General features: G+C 43.2%; 1 protein-coding gene across 2 annotated transcripts in view; it reads right to left on the bottom strand.

The window, feature by feature from the left end:
* Positions 1 to 27,572, bottom strand: part of otofa (otoferlin a) — a 397,912-nt gene that overhangs the window by 230,443 nt on the left and 139,897 nt on the right. For both annotated transcript variants that reach the window (XM_067983769.1, XM_067983768.1), the window contains exon 4: positions 23,119 to 23,218. In XM_067983769.1, the coding sequence (XP_067839870.1) occupies positions 23,119 to 23,218 (100 nt within the window). The remainder of the gene's footprint in view (positions 1 to 23,118; positions 23,219 to 27,572) is intronic.

The raw sequence follows: 27,572 nt of genomic DNA, 5'->3' as shown, positions 1-27,572 counted from the left end.
TTTTTTTAAGCAGCGTGTTGTTATGATCTGGAATGCACTGTCTGAAAGGGTGGTGGAAACAGATTCAATAATAACTTTTGAAGGGACTTGGGTAAATCCTTGAAGGGGGAAAATTTACAAGGGAAAGAGCAGGGGAGTGGGACTAACTGGAATTGCAGATTCTATAAGAGAATTGGATAAAAATTATAGTTTCATAGTTTCATAGTATGATACAGGCATGATGGGCTGAATGGCCTCTTTCTGTGCTATAGCATACTATGAAACTATAATTTTTATCCAATTCTCTTTTCAAAGTTATTATTGAATCTGCTTCTAACACCCTTTCAGTGCCTCTCATGCCCTCAGGATGCAATTCATCGTCAATGAATTAATGATTTAATCGACACTGTTATTTTGTAGGGAAACACGGCAGCCAATTTGCGCAAAGCAATGTCCCACAAATAGCAAATAAGATGATTGAGCAGTTAATGGCCCAGAAATTGCCCAAGAAATAATGACGAGGCTAACAGGGCTCACCGTTATTTCAGGGCAAATCGAAGAATAGATTCCAGCCACTGCACGTGCGCAGTCAAATGTGGAAATCTGGAACTTGCTCTTCCTGATTTCCTGCTGATCTGACAGCTTCGTGTTAAAGAGATATCGTCAGCTGGAATCAATGGATCAATCCAAACTTGCTCTCTTGTCCAGCTGGAAACTAATTAATCTTGCCAGAAAAAAAGTACACTGGGTTATATCTGGTCTAAACTAACTTTTAACGGCATGGTAAGTATTATTGACTGCCAAGCAACCTCTCTGGCACTGAAAATTAACTTTTAAAAATGTGGAGTCTCATTACTCCTGATTTTAATCGTTTTTGGACATTTAAAATTGTTTTTAAAAATTTTTTTTTACTTTTTCTATCCGTCTCTTTTATCTCAGTCTTTTAATCTTATCGTCTCTTTATTTTGCTTTCTCTATCAGGTTTTATAGTACATTGGCTAATTTTATTTGACACTTCCTGGTTCTTACTCTGCGCGGTTTTTTGAATGAGATTCACTTCCTGGTTCTCACAACATGGCTTGCTACAAGCTGATTGGTAGAGGGGACATAGAGATCCTTTCCTCCTCTCACAGCTCAGAGAAGCCCGGGAACGACCACTGTACTTCTTGCAGGTCTCAATTAAAACAAGTTGGCGGCCAGAAGCCCACGAAGCGTTTGTGGGTGAGTTAGTTACTTACGAGCAACGGGCAATGTTCGTCCACCGCTCAGTGCAATTTCTGTCCGAACCTATTTTGGTGTGTTGATTGAGGAATAAATGTTGCCCAGAACACTGGGAGAACTTCCTGGTCGCCTTTGAATAGTTCCATATTATATCCCTTCTAGGCAGTCAGGGCCTTGCTTTAGCATTTCACTGAAAGACGGCACTTTCGACAAAGCAGTACTCCTTCAGTATTGCACTGAAGTCCAAGCCTATTTTATGTGCTCAAGTCCCTGGGGTAGGGCTTGAACCCACAACCTTCTGACTCAATGGCTAACAAATGTGGCTTGTGCCCAAAACGAGTGCAAAGTCGGAGCAGCAACGGCTCCACGTGCCAGTGTGTGCCACCCTGAGGCCCTAGCCAAATTCAGCTTTGGTCCTCATTCAAATGTCATCAGTGAGCTGCAGGCGTGAGACGGCGCCTGGCTGTAGTTCGCGGATTGGAAAGGGTGGGAAATTGGCTGGCTCTTACGTGGAGCTGACTGGCAGGTTGGGTCTGGGGTGGAGTGGGGGGGACGGCAGGCAATCCTGGGTCAGGGGGGCTTGGAAAGTGCTGACAGCGAGCTGGAGTTTTATGGGCCCAGGATGAGCACACCTGTTTCTTCTGGGCCGCAAAAAGATAAATCAAGAATTTCTTCAGCCTCGTTTTGAGTGGCCTGCAGCAGTGCCTTTAAGCACCACTGGTTAGGCTGCTCAGTACCTGGTACAACAGAATGGACTATGCATTGTGCAAGCTTTGCCCATTCGTACTTGAATTTGCAGTTGGGGTCCTACGAGCCCGATGTGCATATTTAAGCATCTTTATACCTGTTTCAGGTGGCCGGGCTGCTCAGCCCATTTACAGACTAACCTGAGGTGTCTGATTTTTAACTGACCAACTGATTTTTAACTGCTGGCCACCCGTTTTTCAGGTGCAAAACGGACAGCCCTGAGTTGAATTTTTCTCCCAGTGTTTGAAACAGCAGGGAGCGACTAAAAGTTATAGCCTTTCATTAAAGGAAGACATCCATCAGAAAAGGTGGGGAAGGGAAAAGATTTGGGTGTTATTATTGGTCATTCATTGAAAGTTGATTATCAATCATATTTAGAGAGAAAAATATACAGGGACAAGTGAGAAAACTGCCTGTTATACAGGAAAAGTCTGACCACTATAAGTGAGCGCTGGTGCTGCTTGTCTAGTCCCTGTACAAAAATGTCTAACTGATTTGTTCAAACTCGTTAACCAAAAATTGTGCTTTTCCCACTTTCAGTTATACAGAACAACAGTAAGGTGATGGGAACTCAATAGTTCTCCAGATTGAATTTAACACACGATTCAAAGCATCGCCCAGCTGCTGAGTTACAGTGATGTTGATTGTTCCTAACCCTCAGGATATGCAACACTGAAAAAACAATCAAGTTTAAATGAAGTGAATTAGTCTGCTTCCCCGAGACATATGTAGACTTGATTTACGTACAAATTTGATGCTAAATCTTTGCTTTGATCCATTCAATGTAACTTTGGACTGATAAAAGCCTTAAGGGTTGAGAGTGGTCTTGGGCCGTAGCGCAAAACAGGCGCTAGCACACCGGAGGCCATTTTGCTCTCCGCCTGTTTAAAACAGGCTGCTGTTTCACTATCAGCTCATTTTGTGCAATGGCCCATGACCAATTTTACCTCCTTAAGTTCCAGATACATTTCTTCAGCACAAGCAGAAAAGTTATAGGTTTACACTTAGGCTCACTACACAAAGCTATGGTTGCGTTTTAAGATATGTCTCAGGCTTGAATTTCCCAAATAAAAATAGTAAGTTGTATCAGTCATCATCAGTCAGATAGATGTGGTGCCCAATGAGGAGGTTTGTGACAGGAAGAATGTGGCATAGGACACCTCACTCTGTAGAAAGCCTAGCTTCCTATAAACTAAGTTTCAAAGCCTGAAGCTCATTCTTCATCATCCTAAAGTTGAAGCAGGTGACGCAGAACTCGAGACTTTGTCACTTGAAAAAAAATAGCAGAAATAGAGTTAACCTAGTCAGACTTTTAAAAAAGCAATATCAGAAATATCTTCAGGCTGGGCATTAGTATTACATTTATGACAGAAGGTAGAAGATGAGGGAGCCTCAGGAGAATCACCTAATTATGACTTTCAAAAATGATTTTGACGAAAATGTTTTTGCAATTCTTTAACGATTAAAAGTTTTGCATACAGCACATCACACCTTAAATGTGTCTGTAAATGGACTTTTCCCCTTGGCTCAAATAAGCAACCTCAATCTACTGATTTACTGAAATACAGATCAGCGTAAATCCCATAGCAAAGCAAACCCTTTACACTGCAATTCTTTTTTCCAAAGTGGTTCCAATCATTGCTTTTATTTCTGACTAGGCTGAATATACAATCGTAAAAATAACATTTATAAGATAACAAACCAATAAAACTGTCATAATTCCCCCTAAAATCATAAAAGTCACCCACACAGATACAAGCACAGTATTACAAATTCCTATACTACCATTTTTTCCTTGCATCTCTGGCAAACTCATTTTTCCTTGTTGATTGTAGCTTAATTTATTCTCCTTGCTTTTGTTATCTATTTCTTTACCAATAGCTAGCTCGAGGGGCCGTATGGCCTACTCCTCCTCCTATTTCTTATGTTAATGTGGAGCCAGGAGATGCACTCCTGATCCTCCTGGCTCTACATTTAGGTAAGTAAAAACTTTTGTACTTACTTTTTTGGTGGCCACCTCCAGTTTGGCAATGGGCTTAGCGTCAAAGCGTTCTGAAACTGATGTTAGACCTCAATTTGCATAGGCAATGGGCTTAATGCCCGCTTCAGGCGTATGCCTTGGATGACTAACTAATATGGTGCACAACGCATTTCTACCGTGGACTGAGCTTGTGCACACCGCACCCCATAATTGGAGCCTTCAGTGCCCATTTCTCTCATGAGAAACAGACACTTCACAATCAAATTTCTAGGCCATACAACCTAAACCAGCAAAAACCAAGATCAGCACGCACAAAAACCGATATTGAGGGGAAAAAATGGAAGATACAATATAAAATAAACAGCTGGAAAAAGAAAAGTATTGGATAGAGAAAGCTGAAACAGAGGACATTGTGCACATCATACATATTCTGACACACAGTCACACAGACAAATCCCACCTCAGCCCTGAACAATGCCACAGGAAATTGACAAGAATTTTATAAACTGGTGTCAACACACTGTCCTGTTTTTTGCAGAATCAAAAGTGCTTCATTTACAAAAAAAAAACCCAAAATTCCTTTTTCTTCTTGAAACCTTAGCAAGATAGGATAGTCCAACCCTGGGGACACCTTTTCAAATCCGTGCAAAGTGTACAACTCATGGCCGATCCGCTACTGCCCTTTTTGTGACCCACTGAAATAGAATTTCACCTCCATTTTGTCTGCCAGTGGATTTTTTTTTCTCCGCATTTCATACAGCCTTTAAAAAGGTTTTTAACAAATGACCTTCATCATCAAATAACATTGACATCAAGGCAGCATTTGACCGAGTGTGGCACCAAGGAGCCCTAGTAAAATTGAAGTCAATGGGAATCAGGAGGAAAACTCTCCAGTGGCTGGAGTCATACCTAGCACAAAGGAAGATGGTTGTGGTTGTTGGAGGCCAATCATCTCAGCCCCAGGGCATTGCTGCAGGAGTTCCTCAGGGCAGTGTCCTAAATCCAACCATCTTCAGCTGCTTCATCAATGACCTTCCCTCCATCATAAGGTCAGAAATGGGGATGTTCACTGATGACTGCACAGTGTTCAGTTCCATTCACAACCCCTCAGATAATGAAGCAGTCCGAGCCTGCATGCAGCAAGACCTGGACAACATCCAGGCTTGGGCTCATAAGTGGCAAGTAACATTCGCGCCAGACAAGTGCCAGGCAATGACCATCTCCAACAAGAGAGAGTCTAACCACCTCCCCTTGACATTCAACGGCATTACCATCGCCGAATCCCCCACCATCAACATCCTGGGGGTCACCATTGACCAGAAACTTAACTGGACCAGCCACATAAATACTGTGGCTACAAGAGCAGGTCAGAGGCTGGGTATTCTGTGGCGAGTGATTCACCTCCTGACTCCCCAAATCCTTTCCACCATCTACAAGGCACAAGTCAGGAGTGTGATGGAATACTCTCCACTTGCCTGGATGAGTGCAGCTCCAACAACTCTCAAGAAGCTCGACACCATCCAGGACAAAGCAGCCCGCTTGATTGGCACCCCATCCAACACCCTAAACATTCACTCCCTTCACCACCGACGCACTGTGGCTGCAGTGTGTACCATCCACAGGATGCACTGTAGCAACTCGCCAAGGCTTCTTCAACAGCACCTCCCAAACCCGCAACCTCTACCCCCTAGAAGGACAAGGGCAGCAGGCACACGGGAACAACACCACCTGCACGTTCCCCTCCAAGTCACACACCATCCCGACTTGGAAATATATCGCCGTTCCTTCATCGTCGCTGGGTCAAAATCCTGGAACTCCCTTCCTAACAGCACTGTGGGAGAACCGTCACCACACGGACTGCAGCGGTTCAAGAAGGTGGCTCACCACCACCTTCTCGAGGGCAATTAGGGATGGGCAATAAATGCTGGCCTCGCCAGCGACGCCCACATCCCATGAACGAATAAAAAAAGTCTTTATAAAGACCGCACAAATTTCTGTCCCCATGACTGTAGCCAGTTATCTTTAATTACCCACAATAACACCAATAGCCTTTTCCGATGCTCCCTCTGACGAGCTCCCAGTGCTGGACAGGGGCGGTGTTTGCATTGTGAAGTCCTTGTGTAAAGGTTCGGTTTGGGGCCCCTACATTTTACTGGACAATAATAGTAAATTCCACCTACTTAATGTGGTGTCAAAGCCGCACTCATACGATTGTGAAAAGGCACGTTTGCAATAGGTAATATAAAAATAGTTGACAAAATTATAAGTGATAGCTAATACAAAAATAGATTGCATCGAATAATTATAAAGGAAAACCAATGTTGTCTTGAAACATCAATGTTATTTCGGTATAGGAGTTGCATTTCAACTCAGAAACTAGCTTTTCCTGCCTTTGCTGCAGTGAAGTTTGAGTAGGCGAGTGGTACTTACAGTTAGCAGACACCTTCATAGTACATCATCAGCTTTTTGTCCTGGTAATTTTATTTTATTCGTTCATGGGATGTGGGTGTCGCTGGCGAGGCCGGCATTTATTGCCCATCCCTAATTGCCCTCGAGAAGGTGGTGGTGAGCCGCCTTCTTGAACCGCTGCAGTCCGTGTGGTGACGGTTCTCCCACAGTGCTGTTAGGAAGGGAGTTCCAGGATTTTGACCCAGCGACAATGAAGGAACGGCGATATATTTCCAAGTCGGGATGGTGTGGGACTTGGAGGGGAACGTGCAGCTGGTGTTGTTCCCATATGCCTGCTGCTCTTGTCCTTCTAGGTGGTAGAGGTCGCGGGTTTGGGAGGTGCTGTCGAAGAAGCCTTGGTGAGTTGCTGCAGTGCATCTTGTGGATGGTACACACTGTAGCCACTGTGCGTCGGTGGTGAAGGGAGTGAATGTTTAGGGTGGTGGATGGAGTGCCAATCAAGCGGGCTGCTTTATCTTGGATGGTGTCGAGCTTCTTGAGTGTTGTTGGAGCTGCACTCATCGAAGCAAGTGGAGAGTATTCCATCACACTCCTGACTTGTGCCTTGTAGATGGTGGAAAGGCTTTGGGGAGTCAGGAGGTGAGTCACTCGCCGCAGAATACCCAGCCTCTGACCTGCTCTCATAGCCACAGTATTTATGTGGCTGGTCCAGTTAAGTTTCTGGTCAATGGTGACCCCCAGGATGTTGATGGTGGGGGATTCGGCGACAGTCATGCCATTGAATGTCAAGGGGAGGTGGTTAGACTCTATCTTGTTGGAGATGGTCATTGCCTGGCACTTGTCTGGCGCGAATGTTACTTGCCACTTATGAGCCCAAGCCTGGATGTTGTCCAGGTCTTGCTGCATGCGGGCTTGGACTGCTTCATTATTTGAGAGGTTGTGAATGGAACTGAGCACTGTGCAATCATCAGCGAACATCCCCATTTCTGACCTTATGATGGAGGGAAGGTCACTGATGAAGCAGCAGAAGATGTTTGGGCCTGGGACCAATGGGATCTGTTTCAATGCTGATCTGTTTGTTTTGCCATTCAGATCAATATCATTGAGACGTGGTCATTACTTTCTGAAATTGGCAGCAACAGAGCAAGCCAATGACAAAACGTACACAATTCTCAAAAGCAGTAGTTGGGGATCCAGCAAAATTTTCTCTCTTTTTTAAAAAAAAGGCACCCTGTGGGCATGCTCTCTTCCCACATCAGATACTGTATGGGTTAGATGTTGAGAAAAAGCTCCTTCCACACCGCCCATCAAACACTTTCCTGCAAGGTACAGCATGGGATGAATAGCTTCCTTTGGTGCTGGAGGTGGCAGAGAGGGAGGTGTTGTTGTTAAGGACAAATATTCCAGTGTCCTGTTTGATTACCTTTGACAATGAATGAATATTTGTTCTAGACTTTCCTTGAAGAGATATAAGGGATGGGTAGATTCCACTATGGGATAGATTGTACACTCTTTGGAATGACTATGATATGCTGAACAGCTTTCTCTTGTTTCATGTTTTAATTAGTTCCATTCTTTTATGTTCATATATATCAGATCTCAGATGATTCAGGTCAGGTACAACATGGATTAGATTCAGAATAAAGCTCCCTCGGTATTGCCCCATCAAATTCCAGGGCAGGGGGCTATAAAGCCTTTGTGCCACAAAACATTCCTATAACAGCATCCAGCAGCCATTGCCAGCCTGTCCAACTGACTTGATCCATCTGAGGTAGCAGACCCCATTGGAATTAACACAATCCTGTAATATGGCCTTACAATGAGTTCTATAAGGTTAAAGTGACCTGCATTCCTTCTATAATAAAATATCCTTGAAATGCATCCCTGTACTTGATTAACCTTGTTGATAATCACTAAGCAGTGTTTCCTTTTCTAAAGTATCTTTAACTCTCACCGTCTAATCCATGTTTCAATTCATTTCGAGCTCCTCAGCCCAGAGGAGCGCACAGGAATCTTAACTCTCAGCCTCTCTTGTTCCTTTCGGACATTGTCAAACAAACCCAAATACATCATCTAGCATCTTAAAATGCAGGATCTCCGTACCAGGCTCTGATCGACTAACAGAACATGACACCTCTTTCACCTGAATCGGGTTTACTCGACACACCCAATACTTACTGCCTGTCAGCTATCTCAACAATGCACCTCGACAGGTTTCTTCCACCACCACCTGATTCTGTCCAGTCAGGGGTGGCGTGGGAGTCCTTTCACTGAATCATTTGCATGGGTTGCAGGGTCCTAACACCACCCTGATGCCAGGCCTTGTGGGGTCATTTTGACTTTGTACAATAATGTAAAATGGGTGATCGCGGATTGGCAGCCAGTTTTATATCTCTCCCGATTTTTATTTCCATTGATTAAAATTACCCCCAGTGTCTTCATTCTTCTGACCATGGGAAATCCTGTGATATTGATGTTTAGCTAAAGCAATTGGCATGAAATGTTTTGAGCAACCATCAGGCATACATAAGCAATGCAGCAAGTGATTCTTCCCCATTAAATACTTCCTTCTTGTCCCAGACAATCTGGCTACAACTGGCTAACTCACCTTCTGAGGAAGCTCGAATGCAAGTATCACTGAGACGTAGATTAACACTTAAACCGTTGACTGGTCAATCATTTCCCTAGTCTGGATAATTTTACTGATTTTCAGCTCACACACTGTGATGCTGGGGTAAGCACTGAAAAAGGTCAATCTATCGTAAATAAAGATCAATATAGACCCTCATCGTGTCTCTCAGGAATTTCTCAACGTACTTCTTATACAGTGAATTACGTTGTTAAGAGTGACAATTATTTTGCACACAGCAAGATCCCAGAAACTGCAATGTCTTGAATGACTAGTTAATCTGTTTTTGGTGGCATTTGTTGAGGAAGGAATGTCAGTCACTGGGAGCTCTCTCAGTACTTCTTTGAGCATTGCCATGCGATCGTGAACATCCAATTGGAGCACCAGAACAAGCAGACAGGGCCTTAGTTTAACAACTCAGCTGAGATTCCACCTCCAACAATGCAGTACTTGCTCAGAACTCCACCAAAAGGTCACGTCAGGCTGGAGTTTGCTGGAGTGGGGCATTGCACGGTGTACAGTGTTAGTTAGCCTTTTTCCTGCACCCTTCAGCTCAAAATTATTTTTGCACCCTAACTTGCTGGAAGTGCGAGCTGATAACAGTGTGATGAGGGCAACGGGGCATCTGGAACCTTAGTGAACGGCGGGACCAGCAGTATATCTCCTTAACCAATGAGATTTAAGGAATGAGAAGTAAACAGAGGAACGACTGAGAAGGAAGGCGATTTGGAGTGGGTGAATTCAATGCCAAATCAGGTACGGAAAGAGAAATAAAGAGAGGGAATGAAAGATTGGATGAAGAGAGAGAGAGAAAAAAAAAGACAGAAAGGAAAAATAAGAAAAGAAATTTTTAAATTTTAAATTTGACTTTTTTAAAATATTGACGTCTTCAAAATTTTGACATTTTTTAAATTTAAGGAATGAGACTCCACAATTTAAATTGTTCACTTTCTGTTCCAGAGAGGTTGATTGGCAGTCATTAACAATTATCATGTCGTTAAAAGGGTACTTATGCTTTTAAGTACTACACTTAACTTTCTGTGGCAAGTTTAATGGGCAATTAATGCGCAAATCCAGCAAGTTCTTAAAAAATAACAGGGAGGCTAAGTGCGAGATGCTGTTTGTGTGAAGCTATTGGTGGAGCAGCGTAAATAGACCAGCACGTTCTGGAGATTTGTAATTCTTGACGTATCTCTTAATCCCCTGGCTGATTTGCACATTAACGCGTGCCATTTACATGGAATTATTTTTTCAGCAAGTTCCAGCCCATCATGTGCCCATGTCCTGATGGTAGATTTTCAACTTGCTGCTAGGACATAAAACTGGCACTGAGGATCGGCTGCCTGTTATAGAAACCGCAGTCACAGGACATATTGGGTTCAATATGAGGAGGGAGGCGGGTTGGCAGCGGGGGGGTCGACTGGGTGCGTGGGTAATGCGCCCAGTGAAATCGGGGTGCTCTGCACGCGATTGCAGCCTAATTGAAGGCACTTACCTTGGCTTCCGGGTTTTGTGCTGGAAAGCTGCGTAGTGGGCGGACTGCGCACCCGCATCATAGGCTGTCGGGTGGAGGAGCCCTATTTAAAGGGACAGTCCTTCACTGACTGATGCTGCAGAAAGGAGCCAAAATTACAGCATGGAGCAGCCCCGGGGGAAGGCTGCTCCCAGGTTTAATGATGCCTCACTCCAGGTCCTACTGGATGGGGTGAGGAGGAGGGGGAGGACAGAGATCTTCTCCCCGGCGGGCGGGAGGAAGCGGCCTGCCTCTGCCACCACGAAGGCCTGGCTCGAGGTGGCAGAGGAGGTCACCTGCACCACCAACATATCGCGCACCTGCATACAGTGCAGGAGGTGCTTTAATGACCTAAGTAGGTCAGCCGAAGTGAGTACATTTACTCATTCCCCTACACTCCATTTGCCACATCACCGCCCCCACCCCACATCTCCTTCTGCACTGCCAACACGACTCTATCACATCACTCCTCACACCCACTCAAAGCACATCCTCATCTTACCTGCACTTACTTACCTCGCCAGTACTCATCCCACCAATACCACTCAACACAATCCTCATACAATCTCATGGCTCTGTCTCATACTCACCCTCTCATGCATCTCTTTCATGGTCAGCCTCACTCAACCTGCCACTACCTGTGCTGCAACCACAGGGCATGCATCACATATGTGTAGTAGGAAGCATAAAGCAAACATGTCGTGAGCATTAAGGGGATGCACAAGGGTGTTTGAGGGTTTGCCATGGTTTTTACTTATATTTGATTTCTGATCAACTCACATTACATATATTGTCACCACTACTGCCACGTCTTTGCAAATCTTGTCTGGTTTGTGCAATAATGCCCTTTCCTGAGGATCACTATGAAGACCCACAACTGATGCCACCCATTGTATCACTACAGAGTGGGGGTAGGTGTATTTGCAAGGCTCTTTTGTGCAGTCGACTGAGAGACATCGGTGATGTCCCCGGTGGCACCCTGGAAGGATGCGGAGGAGAAGGTGTTGATGGCAGTGGTGGCTTTGACAGCGACAGGTAAGAAGATGGTGCTCGGGCCAGCCGGGAGCAGCTCGACATGAAGGGGGCTTCAGATGTCCACAACTACATGTCGACTGACTCTGAGCCTCCGTGTGCACTGCTGCTCAGAGAGGTCCAGGAAGCTGAGCCTCGGTCTGTAGACCCTGTGGCGAGGGTAGTGTCTTCTGTGACGCTTCTCTCTCTGCGGTTGCCCTCCACCGTGTTGTGGAGCTCCATGTGTCAGAGGTGGATGGCGTGGCCGGTGAGGCTGGTGATGCTGTTCGTCCTCCGAGGAGGTCATGACTGCAGCTATGATGGCCCCCATCCGGAAGGTGCACGTTTGTGGGGGTCCGCAAGGTAGGTAAATGTGTCTGGACACTGGGGTTGAGGTTCCAAGTTTGTGAATTTTATTGTTAGGAGGACGGTGGTGGAGGCCAAACTTTGTCCAAAGTGACAGAGTGGCCTCCTGCAATGAGTGAGGGTCTCCACCCACACCTGTCAAATGGACCTTTGCAGCTGCCACAGGCTGGTGGCTGCAACAAGTCCATTTGAACTGGGAGTGTTTCCCCCAGTAGGGGAAACACGCTCAGTTGAGATGAAAATCCCACCCCTCCTAAAATATCCTACAAATCAGGTCTGCTAACGACCTGAACTATCACATTAATTGCCTTAAGTGTGATCCCGCCGGCTTTAATTGCCGGCGGGAGTCCCGCATGCTGGGGCTGCGGCGCATCTAAGCGTGTCATAGGGGAACCGGGTTGGAGCCGGGCTCCGGACCCGCCCCGGGAATCTCCGATTTTCGGAGCCCCCCTGCCACGAACCCGCCGGCTCGGACGTCCAAAAATCGAGCCCATTGTCTTTATAAAATTCTTGTGGTGTTGCTTGCGCTAAATTGGGAATGCACTGTTTTACAAGGATAGGAGTACACCACCATGAAACATCATGTATTATTCTGCTGCCAACGTGCAGCTGTCTTTCCCATTAAGGCTATAAAGTCACATTGCTGTACCTTTTTCGGTAAATTAGAAGCTAATTGCTCTCAGGCAGATCCTGAGGTCAATTAGAGGTCAGAAGCAACCATCTAGAAATGATTAGCTTTTTTTCTCTATTTTGATACTTCTAAAGTGCGACACAGATATTATATAAAAAGCACCTTGTTAGTACCACAATGAGATCTCTGGCTCATGCCCATGGAATTTAGTGCATCATCCTTTTCTAGGATTCATGAATAATGTTAGTTCTTGGAACAGCCCCTGATCAGAGATTATGGTGTTCCCTGACCAGGACAGTGTGGATAATTGGCACAGGAGTTATTGTACCTAATTCAGTGTAATAGCTGCAATTACAAAATTAATGGTCCAGATTGTACTGACGATTTGCATCGTTGTAACAGCGCATCTACATTGTTGGGGGCCTTGAACGCCATAAAAGTAAGGGGAAATTATGGAATAAGTGACTTGCGCCATTAATTATGCCACTCCATAATTGCCTGGGACTTTCATGCTGCTCCGCTGTTATCCTTAACAAAAGCAGGTAATTATCATTGCTCCGCCCCATTAAAATCAATGGCGATAGCGATTTTCCTGCATTTAAGCCACTTTTCAAGTCTCTGGCACTTCGACTTAAAAGTAATGGTGCTGGAGACCTGGTAGCTGTAGGATTTATTGACTTTGAATGCATTCTCTGATTGCATTTAAATCACATGCTAATCGGGGCAGTGCTGTGTTTCCTGATTGGGATATGACGCGGTAATGAGTTTGTTGAAAGAAATTTCGTAAACATTACATTGTCAAGGCAATAAAACGATTCTTTTATTTCAAGTTTTTTTTTTAAACTACTTCATAATTTGGTTAGCTAAAAAAAGGTCCCTCAAGAATAAATAAATGCCAAGCGAAGGCAGGTCGGCAGCTGTCGGGAGGTGCAAAACCTCTCTCTGTGGGGCAAAGAGGACCCCCATAAGGAAAGTCGTGGCCTATCCAGCCCTGGAATCACTCCCTTCCCTCTCGTGAGACCCTCTTGAAAGACCCTTCTCTGCGACATACCTGCTTGTTTGTGAGCCTTCCTTTGGTGCCGGCTGGTGACTTCTGACCTCAGCCGTCTGCCAAGCCGCTGACTAGTGGCATGCAGACGAGGCATGAGTAGGGTTGCCAACCCTCCAGGATTGCCCTAGAGTCTCCAGGGATTAATGATTAATCTCCAGGACACTGCTGCGAGCAACCGCGGTGAAAAATCATTTGGGCATTAAAAAAAATGTTTTAAAAAAATTTTCTTTGAACACGTCTGTTCACTAGTTATAAAAGTACTGGACATGGGAAAATAGACTGTTTGACTGATCGCCAGGAATCATCCAACTGGGTAGTGAAGAGTCTATCCACTTTCCAATTGGGATGGGAGGGCGGTGCACCGTGAGGATGGACATGTTGGGCGGGAGTGTGGGGGCGGAGCAGTTGGAGGCAGGTGGTCATGTGATGAAATCTCCAGGGATATGTCCAATCAGAGCAGGCAACCCTCGGCATGGGGGTTCAAATAGCCCAGGCCTGTGAGTGCACTGTGCACTTGCCCCACCCCACCAGTCTGAAAACTGCTGGGGGTTAAAATATACCTCATTAATAAGGGGTTATGCAAGAATCAAGTTAAATATGACAATGCACCAGCACTGGATAGTTTATCAAGGATGGCCAGTTCTCAGATTTTTTTTTAGCCCAAATTGATATATGATTATGATCTTACTGAGTTGTAATGTGAACTAAACATAACATTGCACAAGGCAGGCTTAAAACATACGAACATATGAAACTGATGTACAGGAAAAGACCAACTGGTCCATCGAGCCTGTCCCATATAGTTGTGATGCCTTACGCATTACAATACAGACACACTCCCTATCCACATGGAGTCATGTAATCGGACAAATGGGAAGCTACTTATTCGGGATTGTGCAATAAACAGGAGAGCTTTATGTATGCAATATTGAAGCGTAGTGTACAGTGGAGATTTATATAACAGTTAGAATGGAGAACTCAGTGTCATTAAAATGATGTCATGCAATAATAGCACATTAATGCTTAACACATTCCAATGAAATTCTGAGTCCACTATTTTAGTAGAGGCATTGGCTGGGAATTTCCTTGGAGCTACTCCCACTCTGCCACCATAACTTCCCCGGAAGTAGAACGGAAACCCCATTTACACGTGTAAACAGTTCTGCCGCACTTCTGGTGAAGTTATGGCAGGGGAGCAGGAGCAGCTTTGCAGAAATTCCCAGCCATAAATTCGCTTGAAATAAAAAGGCTAACGGTCCCTCTAAAATAGTCGACAATGCAGTTTCATACAAACACCACGAGTGCTTGTAAACTACTAGTACACTGTATCATTTCAAGACCAGAGTTTTTAATATTCCACACAGAGGCATCTTACACATTGGACAATGTGTTACACAGGAGAACTTTATTCCTCATTAAAAATGTTGAAATCAAGAATTCATTTTTAAAAACTGGGTTATAGTCACATATGAGTACAATGGTTCTCAAACATTGGGCTCAATTTTCAAATTAAGAAACGGGCGGGTTGGGAGTGAGGGGCATTGAAAATTGCCATCATTTGAGACCAGTCCCCAACCCGCCTCCAACTGGGGCAGGTGACCAACCCACTCCCAGGAAGCGGGTTGGGCCTTAAAACCTTTCCAGGATGCTTCAGGCCTCTATTTTTCACCAATTCCAGATTTCAACCCCGGGGAGCCATGATTCCCAGGCCTTCTGTTTTACACCTCGTAAAATGAGGCGAGAAGGCTCGAGATTAACAGGTAGGTGCCTAGAAAGGCAGAGCTTGTGGGCCTGGAGGAGCAGGAGTGCTTTACCCAGGCCCAACGAGCCTACCTGCACCGACCCCCTCAACGATCGCAGACCCCTGACCGCGATCCTCCCCCCCCAACCCTGATCCCCCCACCCCCGATCCCGATCCGCCCCTTCAACCCTGATCCCGATCCTCCCCCCAACCCCGATCCTCCCACGCCCGACCCTCCTCCTCAATGATCGCGGACCCCCACGATGACCCCTGATCCCAACCCCCCCCCCGTGACTGACCCCCGATCCCATCCCCCATGACTCGCGACCCCTGTGCCAACCTATGCCCACCCATGCCAGCCTTTGCCCCCCCCATGCTCCCCCCCATCCATACAAACAAAAGACATACCTGCAGACTTACCTGAAGACATCCTCTCCCTGGCTGGTCTCCTGTCCGTCTGAGACCAGCTGGGTCAATCAGCCGATCAGTCGGACAGCAAACCAATAAAAAAAAATAAAAGACGTCTTTACGTCAAAATCGTAAGGATGTCCAGGAAACCCGTACTCATGGGTTTCCCCACCTCAATTTGACCCCCGCTCCCATTATCTCTGCCTTTTGGACTATGAGGTGACAAAAGCTATAGGCCAAATAATCTTGATATGTTATAAATGCGTATTCCTAACCAAAGTATGGACTGCAGCAGAGGAATATTTTAATATTCATAATTAGATCAAAAAACTGAACAGTTCATCAGGGAAGCATTCCAAATGAAGCAATTATAGACAAGTTAATGATTATGGGCTTAACAGTCCATTAGATAGAGATGTTGTACGAACAACAATCTTAAACACAGCAAGAGTGTAATTAGTAATTTGAAGTTCATACAAACATTAGACAATCCATTAACATCGGCTGGCTTAGCATCTCTGAGCCTTGAGCACTGACATTGACACATGGTGCTTCCTATTCTCCAGATTAATGTTAACAAACAAAATAGCATCATCAGCACGAGAACAAGCTTTGCTCTGAATCTCTTCTGACTGGTTCCCTGCTGTTGTTAAGACAACACTGAAACTTATTCTACTCAATTGCATACATTGTGTGCACCTTCTTATGCCCAAGATTTAGTGAACAATGCACTCATTTTAATGTTCGTTATTACTGTAATGCAAAAGAGGTCTGCAAATTGAGCAGTTCATTATGCAAGGAAGCTCTATGCACTGAAAAGCATTATAAATAGGAGCTTTACAGATTTAACAGTACATTGCAGAGTGAAACTTTGTGTATGAAACAATAAAAGTTTACAGCATAGGAGGAGGTCATTCAGCCCATTGCTGCAGCAATCCAAAACTAATTCACTGTCTTCTCTCTCCACAACCCATCATTTTCCTCTGATTCAAATATTTATCCAGTTTTCCCTTAAAAGGTGCAATGGTCTTCACCTCCTGTGACAAAACCGCTTCTGACAACCCTCTGCATAAAGAAATTTCTCTTAACTGCTCTCTTCCCTCTCAGTGACAACATTAAACTGATGACTCAACAACAACAATATGCATTTATATAGTGCCTTTAATGAAGTAAAACATCCCAAAGCACCCTTGTCACTGACTCACCAAACAGGGGAAATAGAATTCTCCATTAATTTTATCAAAACATTTAATTAAATCTCCTCTTGACCTTCTCTGCTCCTGTGCCATTTTCTTTAGTTTGTCTTCATAACGATTGTTTCCAATCCCCTGCATCATCCTGGTATATCTACACTGTACACTCTTTATGGCTTTAATTTCATTTCTATAATAGGGCCTCCAAAAATAGATACTGTACCCAAACTGTCGAAGCAATGTTTTGTACAAATTTATTACTTCTTTACTCTTCTACTCCATGCTTCTATTTATAAAACTTAAAATGCTGTTAGCCTTTCTTATGACTTTATCTACATGTACCTGCATTTCCAGGGAATCATGTATTACAATCATAGAATCATGTAATGGTTACAGTACAGAAGGAGGCCATTCAGCTCATCGAGCGCAAGCTGGCTCTTTGTAAGAGCAATCCAGTTAGTCCCATTCCCTTGCTCTTTCCCCATAGCCCTGCAAATTTTTTCCCTTCAAGTAATCATCCAATTCCTTTTTGAAAGCCATGATTGAATCTGCTTCCACCACCCTTTCAGGCAGCGCATTCCAGACCATAACAACTCGAGGTGTAAAAAAGTTTTTCCTCATGTCACCTTTGGTTCTTTTGCCAATCACCTTAAATCTGTGTCCTCTGGTTCTTGACCCTTCCGCCAATGGGAACAGTTTCTCTTTGTTTACTTTATGTAAACCCTTCATGATTTTGAATACTTTTATCAAATCTCCTCTTAATCTCCTCAGCTCTAAGGAGAACAATCCCAACTTCTCCAGTCTATCCACATAACTGAAGTCCTTCATTCCTGGAACCATTGTAGTAAACCTTTTCTGCACCATCACCAAGGCCTTCACATCCTTCCGAAAGTGCGGTGCCCAGAATTGGACACAACACTCCAGTTGTGGCCGAACCAGTGTTTTAAAAAGGTTCATCATAACTTCCTTGCGTTTGTACTCTATGCCTCTATTTATAAAGCCCAGGATCCCGTATGCTTTTTTAACCGCTTTCTCAACCTGTCCTGCCACCTTCAAAGATTTGTGCACATATACCCCCGGTCTCTTTGTTCCTGCACTCACTTTTAGAATTGTACCATTTAGTTTATATTGCCTCTCCTCATTCTTCATGCCACAATGTATCACTTCGTACTTCTCTGCATTAAATTTCATCTGCCACATGTCCGCCCATTCCACCAGCCTGTCTATATCCTCTTGAAGTCTATTACTATCCTCCTCACTGCTTACTACAATTACAAGTTTTGTGTCATTTGCAAATTTTGAAATTGTGTCCTGTACACCCAAGTCCAAGTCATTAATAGATATATATATATATATAGATATATATATATTTGAAGCCCTACATTTCTCTTTTCATCCACACACTTCAGCATCATTCCATTGAGCGCATACTCTCATTCCTTCTTGTTCCTTCCAAAATTACCTCACATTTATCTACATTAAATTGTATCTGTCACCTGTCAGCCCATTCCACTAACCTGCCTTCGTCTCTCTGAAGTCTTTTATAGTCCTCCTCATTATTTGCCAAACTCCCTACTGTCATCAGCCAATTTCAAGATTGTGTTCCCTGTGCCCAAGTCCAAATTATCTATGTATATCAAGAACAAAAGTGGACCCAGCACTAGCTCATGGAATGCACTGCTTCCAACACTTCTCCAATAAGCAGTACCCATTTACCCTAACTCTGTTTATTGCCCATCAATCAACTTTATATCAATGCTGCTACATTTCCTCTTATATCACACGACTGAATTTGTCTAAGAAGCCTCGTGAGACATCTTATCGAATACCTTCTGAAAATCCATATCCAATGTATTCCCTTTATCTATCCCCTTCTTCAAACAACTCTTAAATTTGTCAAACATGACTTTCCTTTAACAAATTCCTTCTGGCTATCCTGATTAACCCATGTATTTCTATATGCTAATTTTATGTTGAATTATGGATTCTTACGAGTTTGCCCACAGCTAAATGTAGTCTATACCCAATATATTCTGGTCTCCCTTCTTGAACAAAGGTATTACATTGGCTACTCTCCAGTCCCTCAGCACTATTTACATATTTAAGGTTGATTTAAAAATTGTGTCCCGATCCTCTGCTATTTCCTGTCTGACTTCTTACAATAGCCTAGGATGCATGCCATCAGGGCCTGGTGATTTATCCAGCTTGAGTTTGGCAAATTTTTCCTTGAACAACCAATTTTCTGGTTAACTCTAAGTATTGTTCCATGTCCTCCTGTCATACACCTATGCTCTCACTTCCACCTTTTTTTTAAATAAAAACTGATTCAAAATATTTATTTAAATCTAACACTATAACCTGTGTTCATCCATTTCCAGGTTATTAATAATTTCTGGTGGATGTTAAATACTGAATTCATCATCCTCTTCAATACTCTGTTTGACATGCCTTGAGACAATGAGTTATTACCTCTTTGATTTTGCATTATTTCCACATGTGTCCACTTTACCTCCCATGATTAACACATTAAAATTGCCTGCAGTCCCTTAAGTGCCCTAACATTTTTCTGTCTACCTGTAGGTCCACTCTTAAATTTCAAACCAATTATAAAGCTTTCTTCCCATTAATGTTGGAGCAGCTTCCACTCATTTAAAATAGATAAGCCTGGATTTAACCTAAGAACAGTGCTTGATTTCTGTCGGTATTCATAGGAACATTTTCTGCTGTCATCATCACCTTGAATGCACTTAAACATAATTGGCCTATAAATTGGATCGCGCAGCGCCCGTTTTTTGGACAAACAACATGTGCTGAAGGGTCCATATGGCATGCAGCGTGCATGATAGGAAAGTTCCTCATGCCAAGTTGGTTAGGATGCCCCAGTGTCATTCAGGGCTCATGCCTGAAACCAGCGTTAGGCCCATTTCCTTTGCAAATCCAGGGCCTAACCCCGGTTTCAGGCCCCTTTCCCAAGTGGATCGTGACTGACTGCAACATGCTGCGATCAGTTTTCTTGGGCCGAGAGCAGCCACGCCAATGGTTTGGAGAAGGCCCCAAAAAGGTAAGTAAAAATAAATGTACGCGCTTGAATATGGAGCCAGGAGGAGCAGGGGTGCTTCATATTGAAACTGTGGGTCACTGCTGGCCACTGCTCACCCCCCGCTATCTCTTACACCCCCTCCAGGTCTCACCATGAGCCTGTGCCAATGTCCCTGCCGGACAACTTTTGTCCTCTCCAGCACCAGCATATACTGCCTCCTGGGGTGCGATTGCCACTCCACCCCCCCTTCCGGTTCTAGGGAAGGACAATGGGTTTCCCATTGGGAACATCCCCGCATCTTTATTTTTTGGAGAAATAGGAGGAGCTACAGAGGGAGGGCAGCTTGGTCAGCAGCTCAGGAGGCACATGGCACACCCATCAGTAGCCACACAGATGGAGCCGCACCTTCCTGCACTTGTCTCAGCAGTAATGTTTGCTGAGGCAGCATTTCATAAAAGAAGCCATCAATGAGTTGTGCCACATTCTGAGTCCACCTCCACTATAGGCACCATATTGCCACTGTCTGTAAAGGTCATAACCATCCTGAGCTTTATACTATGGGATCATTCCAGGCTGCCACAGGGAACATCACTAACAGTTCCTTAACATGTATTAAGTAATAAATGCACTGTTTCCTACAGCAAGCCACCTGCCATGGACGACGGGTGACAGCATGATAGAACACTGCAATTTTACAGAGTGCTGGGATTTTCCAAAGTCCAAGGAGTCATAGATGGAAGCTGCATGGACAGAAAAATACCTATAATAAAACTGTTACTATGTCAGTTCCCCAGATTTAGTGATAGACAAGGGGACCCTGAAAGAAAGTAGTGAACTGAAGAAAGATCAAAGTGACACAATCACTAGTAGATGAAAACAGAATTTTCCTTCGTAATCTTTACATAACTACATTGAATATTAAAGTGGGCAGGAATAATGTAGCCTTGAATATTTCATGACGTGAATGTATTTTCCTGCAATTGTAAATATTTAATGAAAGGGTGGAAACTTTCAGCATTAAATACAATCTTAAAATGGAGTTGCATTGAGTTTTCTCTCCCTTAATGAATGAGCTTTGAACCCAGATTCTGAATTGGAATCAGATTTGTCCAGATATTGCTTTCAAATTTGCCCAGTTCTGATCAATTTGTACTTCAGGCTCCGGCTTCCTCCAGGTTAGTTAAGTGCTTGTATCATTTTAAGAATTCAGAATCTGAGGATTACAGTCCTGCAGTATGTTGGGGCTACGGTTCAGAGATGCAGGGGTCAAGCATCTCCTTGCACTCAGCTCTGACCATTGTTGGCTGAGGTCTAGTAATGGTTTACTTATCCTCTCACCTAGTGATGGTGTGTGACCTAAAGGGGCTGGGGGGAAAATAGGAGGATTTCATAAACCCACACAAAAAAAAGGAAAAATGCTAATTGACAGTGCTGAGTGGAATTTGTTCCAAATTATTATTTAAATTTTTTTTTTCTTTTATATCTTTGTTCTTATTTCTTTTCTGTGCTGTCTATGCATTTTGTTCTAGTTTGAACACCATCTGAATTGCTCGAATCTATTGCTAATTGCTTTTATGCATTAATTATTGATACAAAAATATGATTTTACAGAAAGCCAATGTAACCTGTAAAGATGAATGGTAATTTCAATGCACAGCACTGTTCTATCACAGTTAAATCAAATTTAAGATAAAGGCCCAGGAATTAATTTCTTTGTTGGGACAGGATTTGTTTGCGGGATTGGCAGAGGGGTTGGGTGTTTGAAAAGGACCTGGCTATGTTGAGTTTTCTCCCCCATTCAAGGAGAAAGGCAAATTAAATTAGGGGAGCTTGAGCTTACCCCATTTGCCCCCTTGTCCTATCTAGGCTTGAGGGCGTGACTGGTGGCACTCCCACCAGATATGCTTCCATAAGACATAGCTGTGCGCAGGTCAAATTTTGTTTAATAATCGCTCCTGTGAAGCGCCTTGGGACGTTTTACTACGTTAAAAGCACTATATAAATGCAGGTGGTTGTTGTTGTTATCATGCCCACAGAAAGCAAGAGTCATTCTGAGCCACAAATGGCCCCAGCAGGAAGAAATTGAATGGCAGGCCTGCCAGCGTGGGAGCAAAACTATTAAATATAAGTGCACCTGAAATCTTCAACCCGACCAGTCTGTGACTCCCCCTTTCTGAGTGACAGGAGTTAATTTAAGTAGTATTAACTACATTTGCTAGGAGTGTATTTTAGATATTCACTGATCTTTGGGAACAGAATTCTCCCAATTTCTAGACCTGCTTGAAGCCTTTTAAATTTTGTACTCATGTCCTTTAGCCTGTAATTACAATTTATTATCCATGCTTCTTATCACTTTAAATATCTGGATCTGGTCCTCTCTTAGTCTTCTTTGATCCAGTGAAAACAAGTTTAGTTCTTGAGTGTACTAAGGGAGGGAGGGTGGAGGCTTGTGTGGAGCATAAACACCAGCATGGACCTGTTGGGCTGAGTGGCCTGTACATTCGATGTAATTCTGTGTATTTCTGCTTAACTTAGAGCCCTAAGTCATTGCAGGGTAAGATTTTGTGTTGCAGGTGAGAATTCTTGATCGTGCAACACATCAACATTTCCCGCCTGCAGCATAGAGCCTGATCCTGGAACAAGGTAGCAAATTTAAACAGCAGTCGCAACTAGGACCAGTGGTAAGGAGCACATCAAAGGGGTAGAGAGTCTCAATGAACTAGGAGGGGGTTGATTTGAATGAAGAAATGTTGGAGGGGAAGACTGCTTCTATGAATTGAAGAGTAGGGTTTAGAAGGAGACTGTGCCTTTGAAATGAGGGGAGTTGTGAAGTTTAAAAAACAATGTTTAAAATTAGCCAGTATGGGCCATTCTTAATGTAGAAACTCAACATTTTTCAGAAGACCATGCTCCCGCATTCCCTAGAAATATACCACCAGTAGGGGTGGAACAGGAGGGGATAGCATTGGAAGGGATTTGTACAATTTTATATGTTCTGCCCATGCTTCTGTGTCAGACTAGCGATAGCTGCGAAGTTGCTGCTCCAACATGACTCTCAAAATATCTTCTAAGTTTGGCTCCTCCTCCTTGGGAACCTTACAGTTTTCCTTCTGTTTTTTTTCCCTCTACTGTAAGGTAGGTGAGAGGCTATGAAGGGAGAAAAATACAAGGAACAGAGAAAAAGGTGCAAAAACTTACCCTGATTGAACTGTTGTTGTCATCTATTAATGTATCTGACACTTCCAGCTGTCCTTCCTCCACTACTTTCTGTAAAACCATTCCGAAAGTCCCAATTAGTCTGCAAGTAACAAAAGAATAGAACATCAGCTCCAGCACTTCCTGAATCTGTTGGAAATGGTACCAACTGATAAATCTGCATTATATCACATACCATCTTCATATCACTTCAAAAGAAGAAACCAATTCATAGTCAGTTCTACATGCACTATATATGAGCACCAGGTATGGAGAAAGCATATATTAGTGATCATTTCACTCACAGTTTAAATTGTTTATGCAGACTTGAACCAGCATCAAGAAACCATTTGCTCTGATTATTAAACAGACAGTTGTGGTTCAAGCTGCAATGCTCTGCAATGTATTACATAGCAACATAGTAATGTTTTAGGCAGGAGAAAACCATCAGTCCATCTAGATTATCCTTTCAAACCTCCCATTGGTTTCCATACTGTGATTCTGGAACGAATAGCCTATATCTGCTTTCGCAATAGGATTTCATCCAGACATTATTTAAAACCTGCATGGATTCATCTGTTCCATAATTCTATCACCTGCTTACTAAAAAAAAGTTGCCTAAATTTCCTATTCTATTTTGACACCCTTAACCTTAAACTGTATCCTTTAGTCCTCGAATCCTATGCCCAATAGCATTAGTTTCCTGGATCCAAAATCTCCATACTCGTGAATTTTCCCCCTCATCCTCCACTTCTCCAGAGAGTACAGTTCCAAGGTAGACAATGTTTCCTCATAACACAATCCAAGTTCAGGTAGCACTCTTCTGGACTCCTTCCAATAATTCTACATCTTTCCTGTAATTCGGGGACCAAAGCCAAACACAGTATCCCAGATGTATCCTCACCAAGGCCAGATGCAACTTCAACATCACCTCCTCAGTCTTCTAAGTCACACCTTTAGCCTGGCCAACATTTTATTGGCTTTCTTCACTGAAAGCAAAGAATGAATTGACAGTTTTAGTGACCTATCCGTCAAAACCCCCAAATCTCTTTCCTGTTCCGTTATCTGAAGTGCATCACCATTCAACATGTAATCACCATTCTTGTTTCTTGCACCTAATCTCAAGACTTCACATTTATCAGGGTTGAACATCATCTGCCACCTCTCTGTCCAGTGACCTAGTCTGTCCAGATCCCTATGGATTATTGCACGTTGGTCAGCATCATTAGCCACTGTCCCTACTTTGACATTATCCGACAAACTTAGATATCTTGAACAATATCCCACCTAAGTCATTTATAAAACTAATTAAAAAATAGCGGCCCCAACACTGACCCCTGTGGGCCTCCACAGGCAAGCAGCTTACACTCTCTCATGTCCTGACACAACACCACCATTTGCTGTCTACCTTACAGGCTTGCCTCAACCTATCCCAACATTTGCCATTCATCCCATGGACAGAATCTGTCTGTTATGTGGCTCAGTGTAAGATGCCTTCCTGAAATCCAGGTAAATAACACCCAGTGTCTTACTCTCATGCACCACATCTATAACCTCCTCAAAGAAATCCAGTAATTGTCAGACATGACCTTCTCCTTCGGAACCCATGATGGATTTCTCTAATCAGACACTGTCCTTCTAGATGATCTCTGTTGCTATCCTCGTCAACATTGTAAATACTTTCCCCACAAATGAGGTGAGCCTCAGAGGTCTGTTATATGAGGGTTCAACTCTTGCCCTTTATTTGCTGCTTTTAAATCCTATGTGATGTTTCCCAATTGAATGAGCTTTGAAAGCGTTCTAAACCTTTTTACTACATCTTCCCTTGTAAAGGTAATGATGCAATACTTCCTCCCTTATACTTTTCTCTCAACTCAGACGTCTCTCCACCCTTTCAAGTGGTAAAAAGTCACAAAAAATTATTTAGTAAATTCCCCATCCTCAGACTCCACCTCCTACTGCCACTGGCAAATGATCCAACATCACTCTACACCCTTTTCTTGCTTTTGGTATACTAATGGGTTGTTATTGTCCTTTATATTTTCCACCATATTTCTCTCATATTTCTTTCTTGTGACTCATTAGTTTCTTGTCCTTCCTCTGCTTGATTTTATAGTTCTCTCTAACCTGTTCCCTCCCAGTACATTTTAGAATTTTCTATGTCGTTTCTTTCTCCCTCATGCATTCCATGAGTTTTCTTTCATCCATGCCGGTTTCACTTTCTTGTTTGGACTCATTTCTGGAATAAACTGCCTCCACAAAGTAAAAAATATCTGCTTAAAATGCTCCCATTTTCCATTCACCCATTTTTGCTGCAGCATTTCATCCCCGTATCATCTGCTCTCCTGAAATCCAATTTCTTAATTGTTTTTATTATCCGTTCTGTCTTGATTTCAACCTTAAAATGAATAAGTTTATGATTACTAGACCCCAAATGTTCCCTTGCTTAAAATTGGCTTATTACTCCCTTTACATTAGTTAGGAGCACATTCAATATTGTCATCCCTTGTGTTAGTTCTCCCACCTAAAAAAAGATTCTTGACATATTTCAATAAACTCTCTCAATTTTCCTGACGTGGATTGTCTCCACTGTAAGTCCCAGCCCACGTCAGGAAAATTAAAATTCTCTGGGCGCTAAATTGGGCCGTGTTGTGCCCGTTGTTTCGGCGCTACACGGCCTCCCGAACATCCAAGGTGGCATCTTGGCTGCGCACGCACGTTTCCAGCGTGATGTACGCTGGACGCCATCTTGGTATAGGAGTTAGCACATGTGCAAATACCGTACGCCGGCTGCATATAAAGTAAGGAGAAATTGGAAACCATCAGTGCACAACGCTGATTTAAAGTGATAGACACCACTTTGGCCCTTAACGCTCAACTCAATGCACAATCTTAATCCCAGCTATCTGAACATGTCTTAGAGCGCCTGGAGGACTCCCACCAGCGCTATTTAAAGGGACCTTGCAGGATTTACAGGTTAGTGGCTAGATTATTGCTTCTGGCTGCTAAGACATTCCCAATCATAGAATCAGAGAAACATAAAAATTTACGGCACAGAAGGAGGCCATTCAGTCCATTGTGTCTGTGCTGGCCGAAAGAGAGCCATCCAGTCTAATCCCACTTTCCAGCTGTTGGTCCATAGCCTTGTAGGTTGCGGTATTTCAAGTACGTATCCAAGTACTTTCTAAATGAGATGAGGATTTCTGCCTCTACCACCCTTTCAGGCAGTGAGTTCCAGACCCCCACCACCCTCTGGGTGAAAACATTTCTCCTCAACTCCCCTCTAATCCTTCTACCAATTACTTTAAATCTATGCCCCCTGATTATTGACCTCTGCTAAGGGAGATAGGTCCTTCCTATCCACTCTATCTAGGCCCCTCATAATTTTATACACCTCAATTAAATCTCCCCTCAGCCTCCTCTGTTCCAAGGAAAACAACCCCGGCCTATCTAATCTTTCCTCGTAGCTAAAATTCTCCAGTCCTGTCAACATCCTCGTAAATCTCCTCTGTACCCTTTCCAGTGCAATCACATCTTTCCTGAATGGTATGCAGTACTCTAGTTGTGGGCTGTCTAGTGTTTTATACAGCCACAAGTTGCTGAAATAGGTTCCATGGTCATATTATTCATTAAGAAACATTCTGCTGGAAAGAGGGATCTGGTTTAATCTCTCGTTGATGCATCTATGTCATTAAGTGACATCACCGGATACTAAGCACATCTAATTTACAACAGAGAATTCTGAAATCCACATTTTGTCTAAAAAATTTAAGAGTGTTCTCACTAACAGATTCACAATCTACATATTTCCATTTTGTGCCATTTATTGAATTTATGCTCAGAGATGATGGAAGATGATGAAATAGCCTTGAGTAGACTAAATTTACATAAATACATCCTCTTAATTCTTTTCCCTTTGAGTGGTGAACAAAGATGCAGTTTTTTAATGCATCTATTTTATATGAATGATAAACTTGATGATAAACCAACAAAAAAGTTTTTGATAGCCGGTACAGTAGTTTTAAAGAAATGTTTGAACTAAGTGGTAGTCTTTAAATGATAATTTGTACGCATATGCAAAGATATTCTTTATTAATCATCGTTTATTTTTCTATTTGTTTATTTTCATTATTTCAGTATAAACCTAAAATGGAGCCATGCCTTCACTGATCCAAGATGGCTTTTTTGAACGTCCCTGAATGCTGGCCTTCCTTTTCCATGTTGCTGATGTTCTTGTTTTTACATTTTACCCTTCACTATTTCTGCTACTTCAATTCTCTCGTTCTTAGATCTCTGAGTCTTTCAAACCATCTTAATCAGTCTCTGTCTGTCAGCCTACATCTTCTATCGCTTGACTTACTTTTTGTTGTAGTGTTACCTTACTGCTGCACTTGCTATCACCTCTGTACTAATGTCTGTTTCCATGTGGTAACATTGATTTTTTGAAAGGTAAAATG

The sequence above is a fragment of the Heptranchias perlo genome, chromosome 5 (genome assembly GCF_035084215.1).
Source record: "Heptranchias perlo isolate sHepPer1 chromosome 5, sHepPer1.hap1, whole genome shotgun sequence".
Classification (NCBI taxonomy): Eukaryota; Metazoa; Chordata; class Chondrichthyes; order Hexanchiformes; family Hexanchidae; genus Heptranchias; species Heptranchias perlo.
This window is presented reverse-complemented; position numbering and strand designations above follow the sequence as displayed.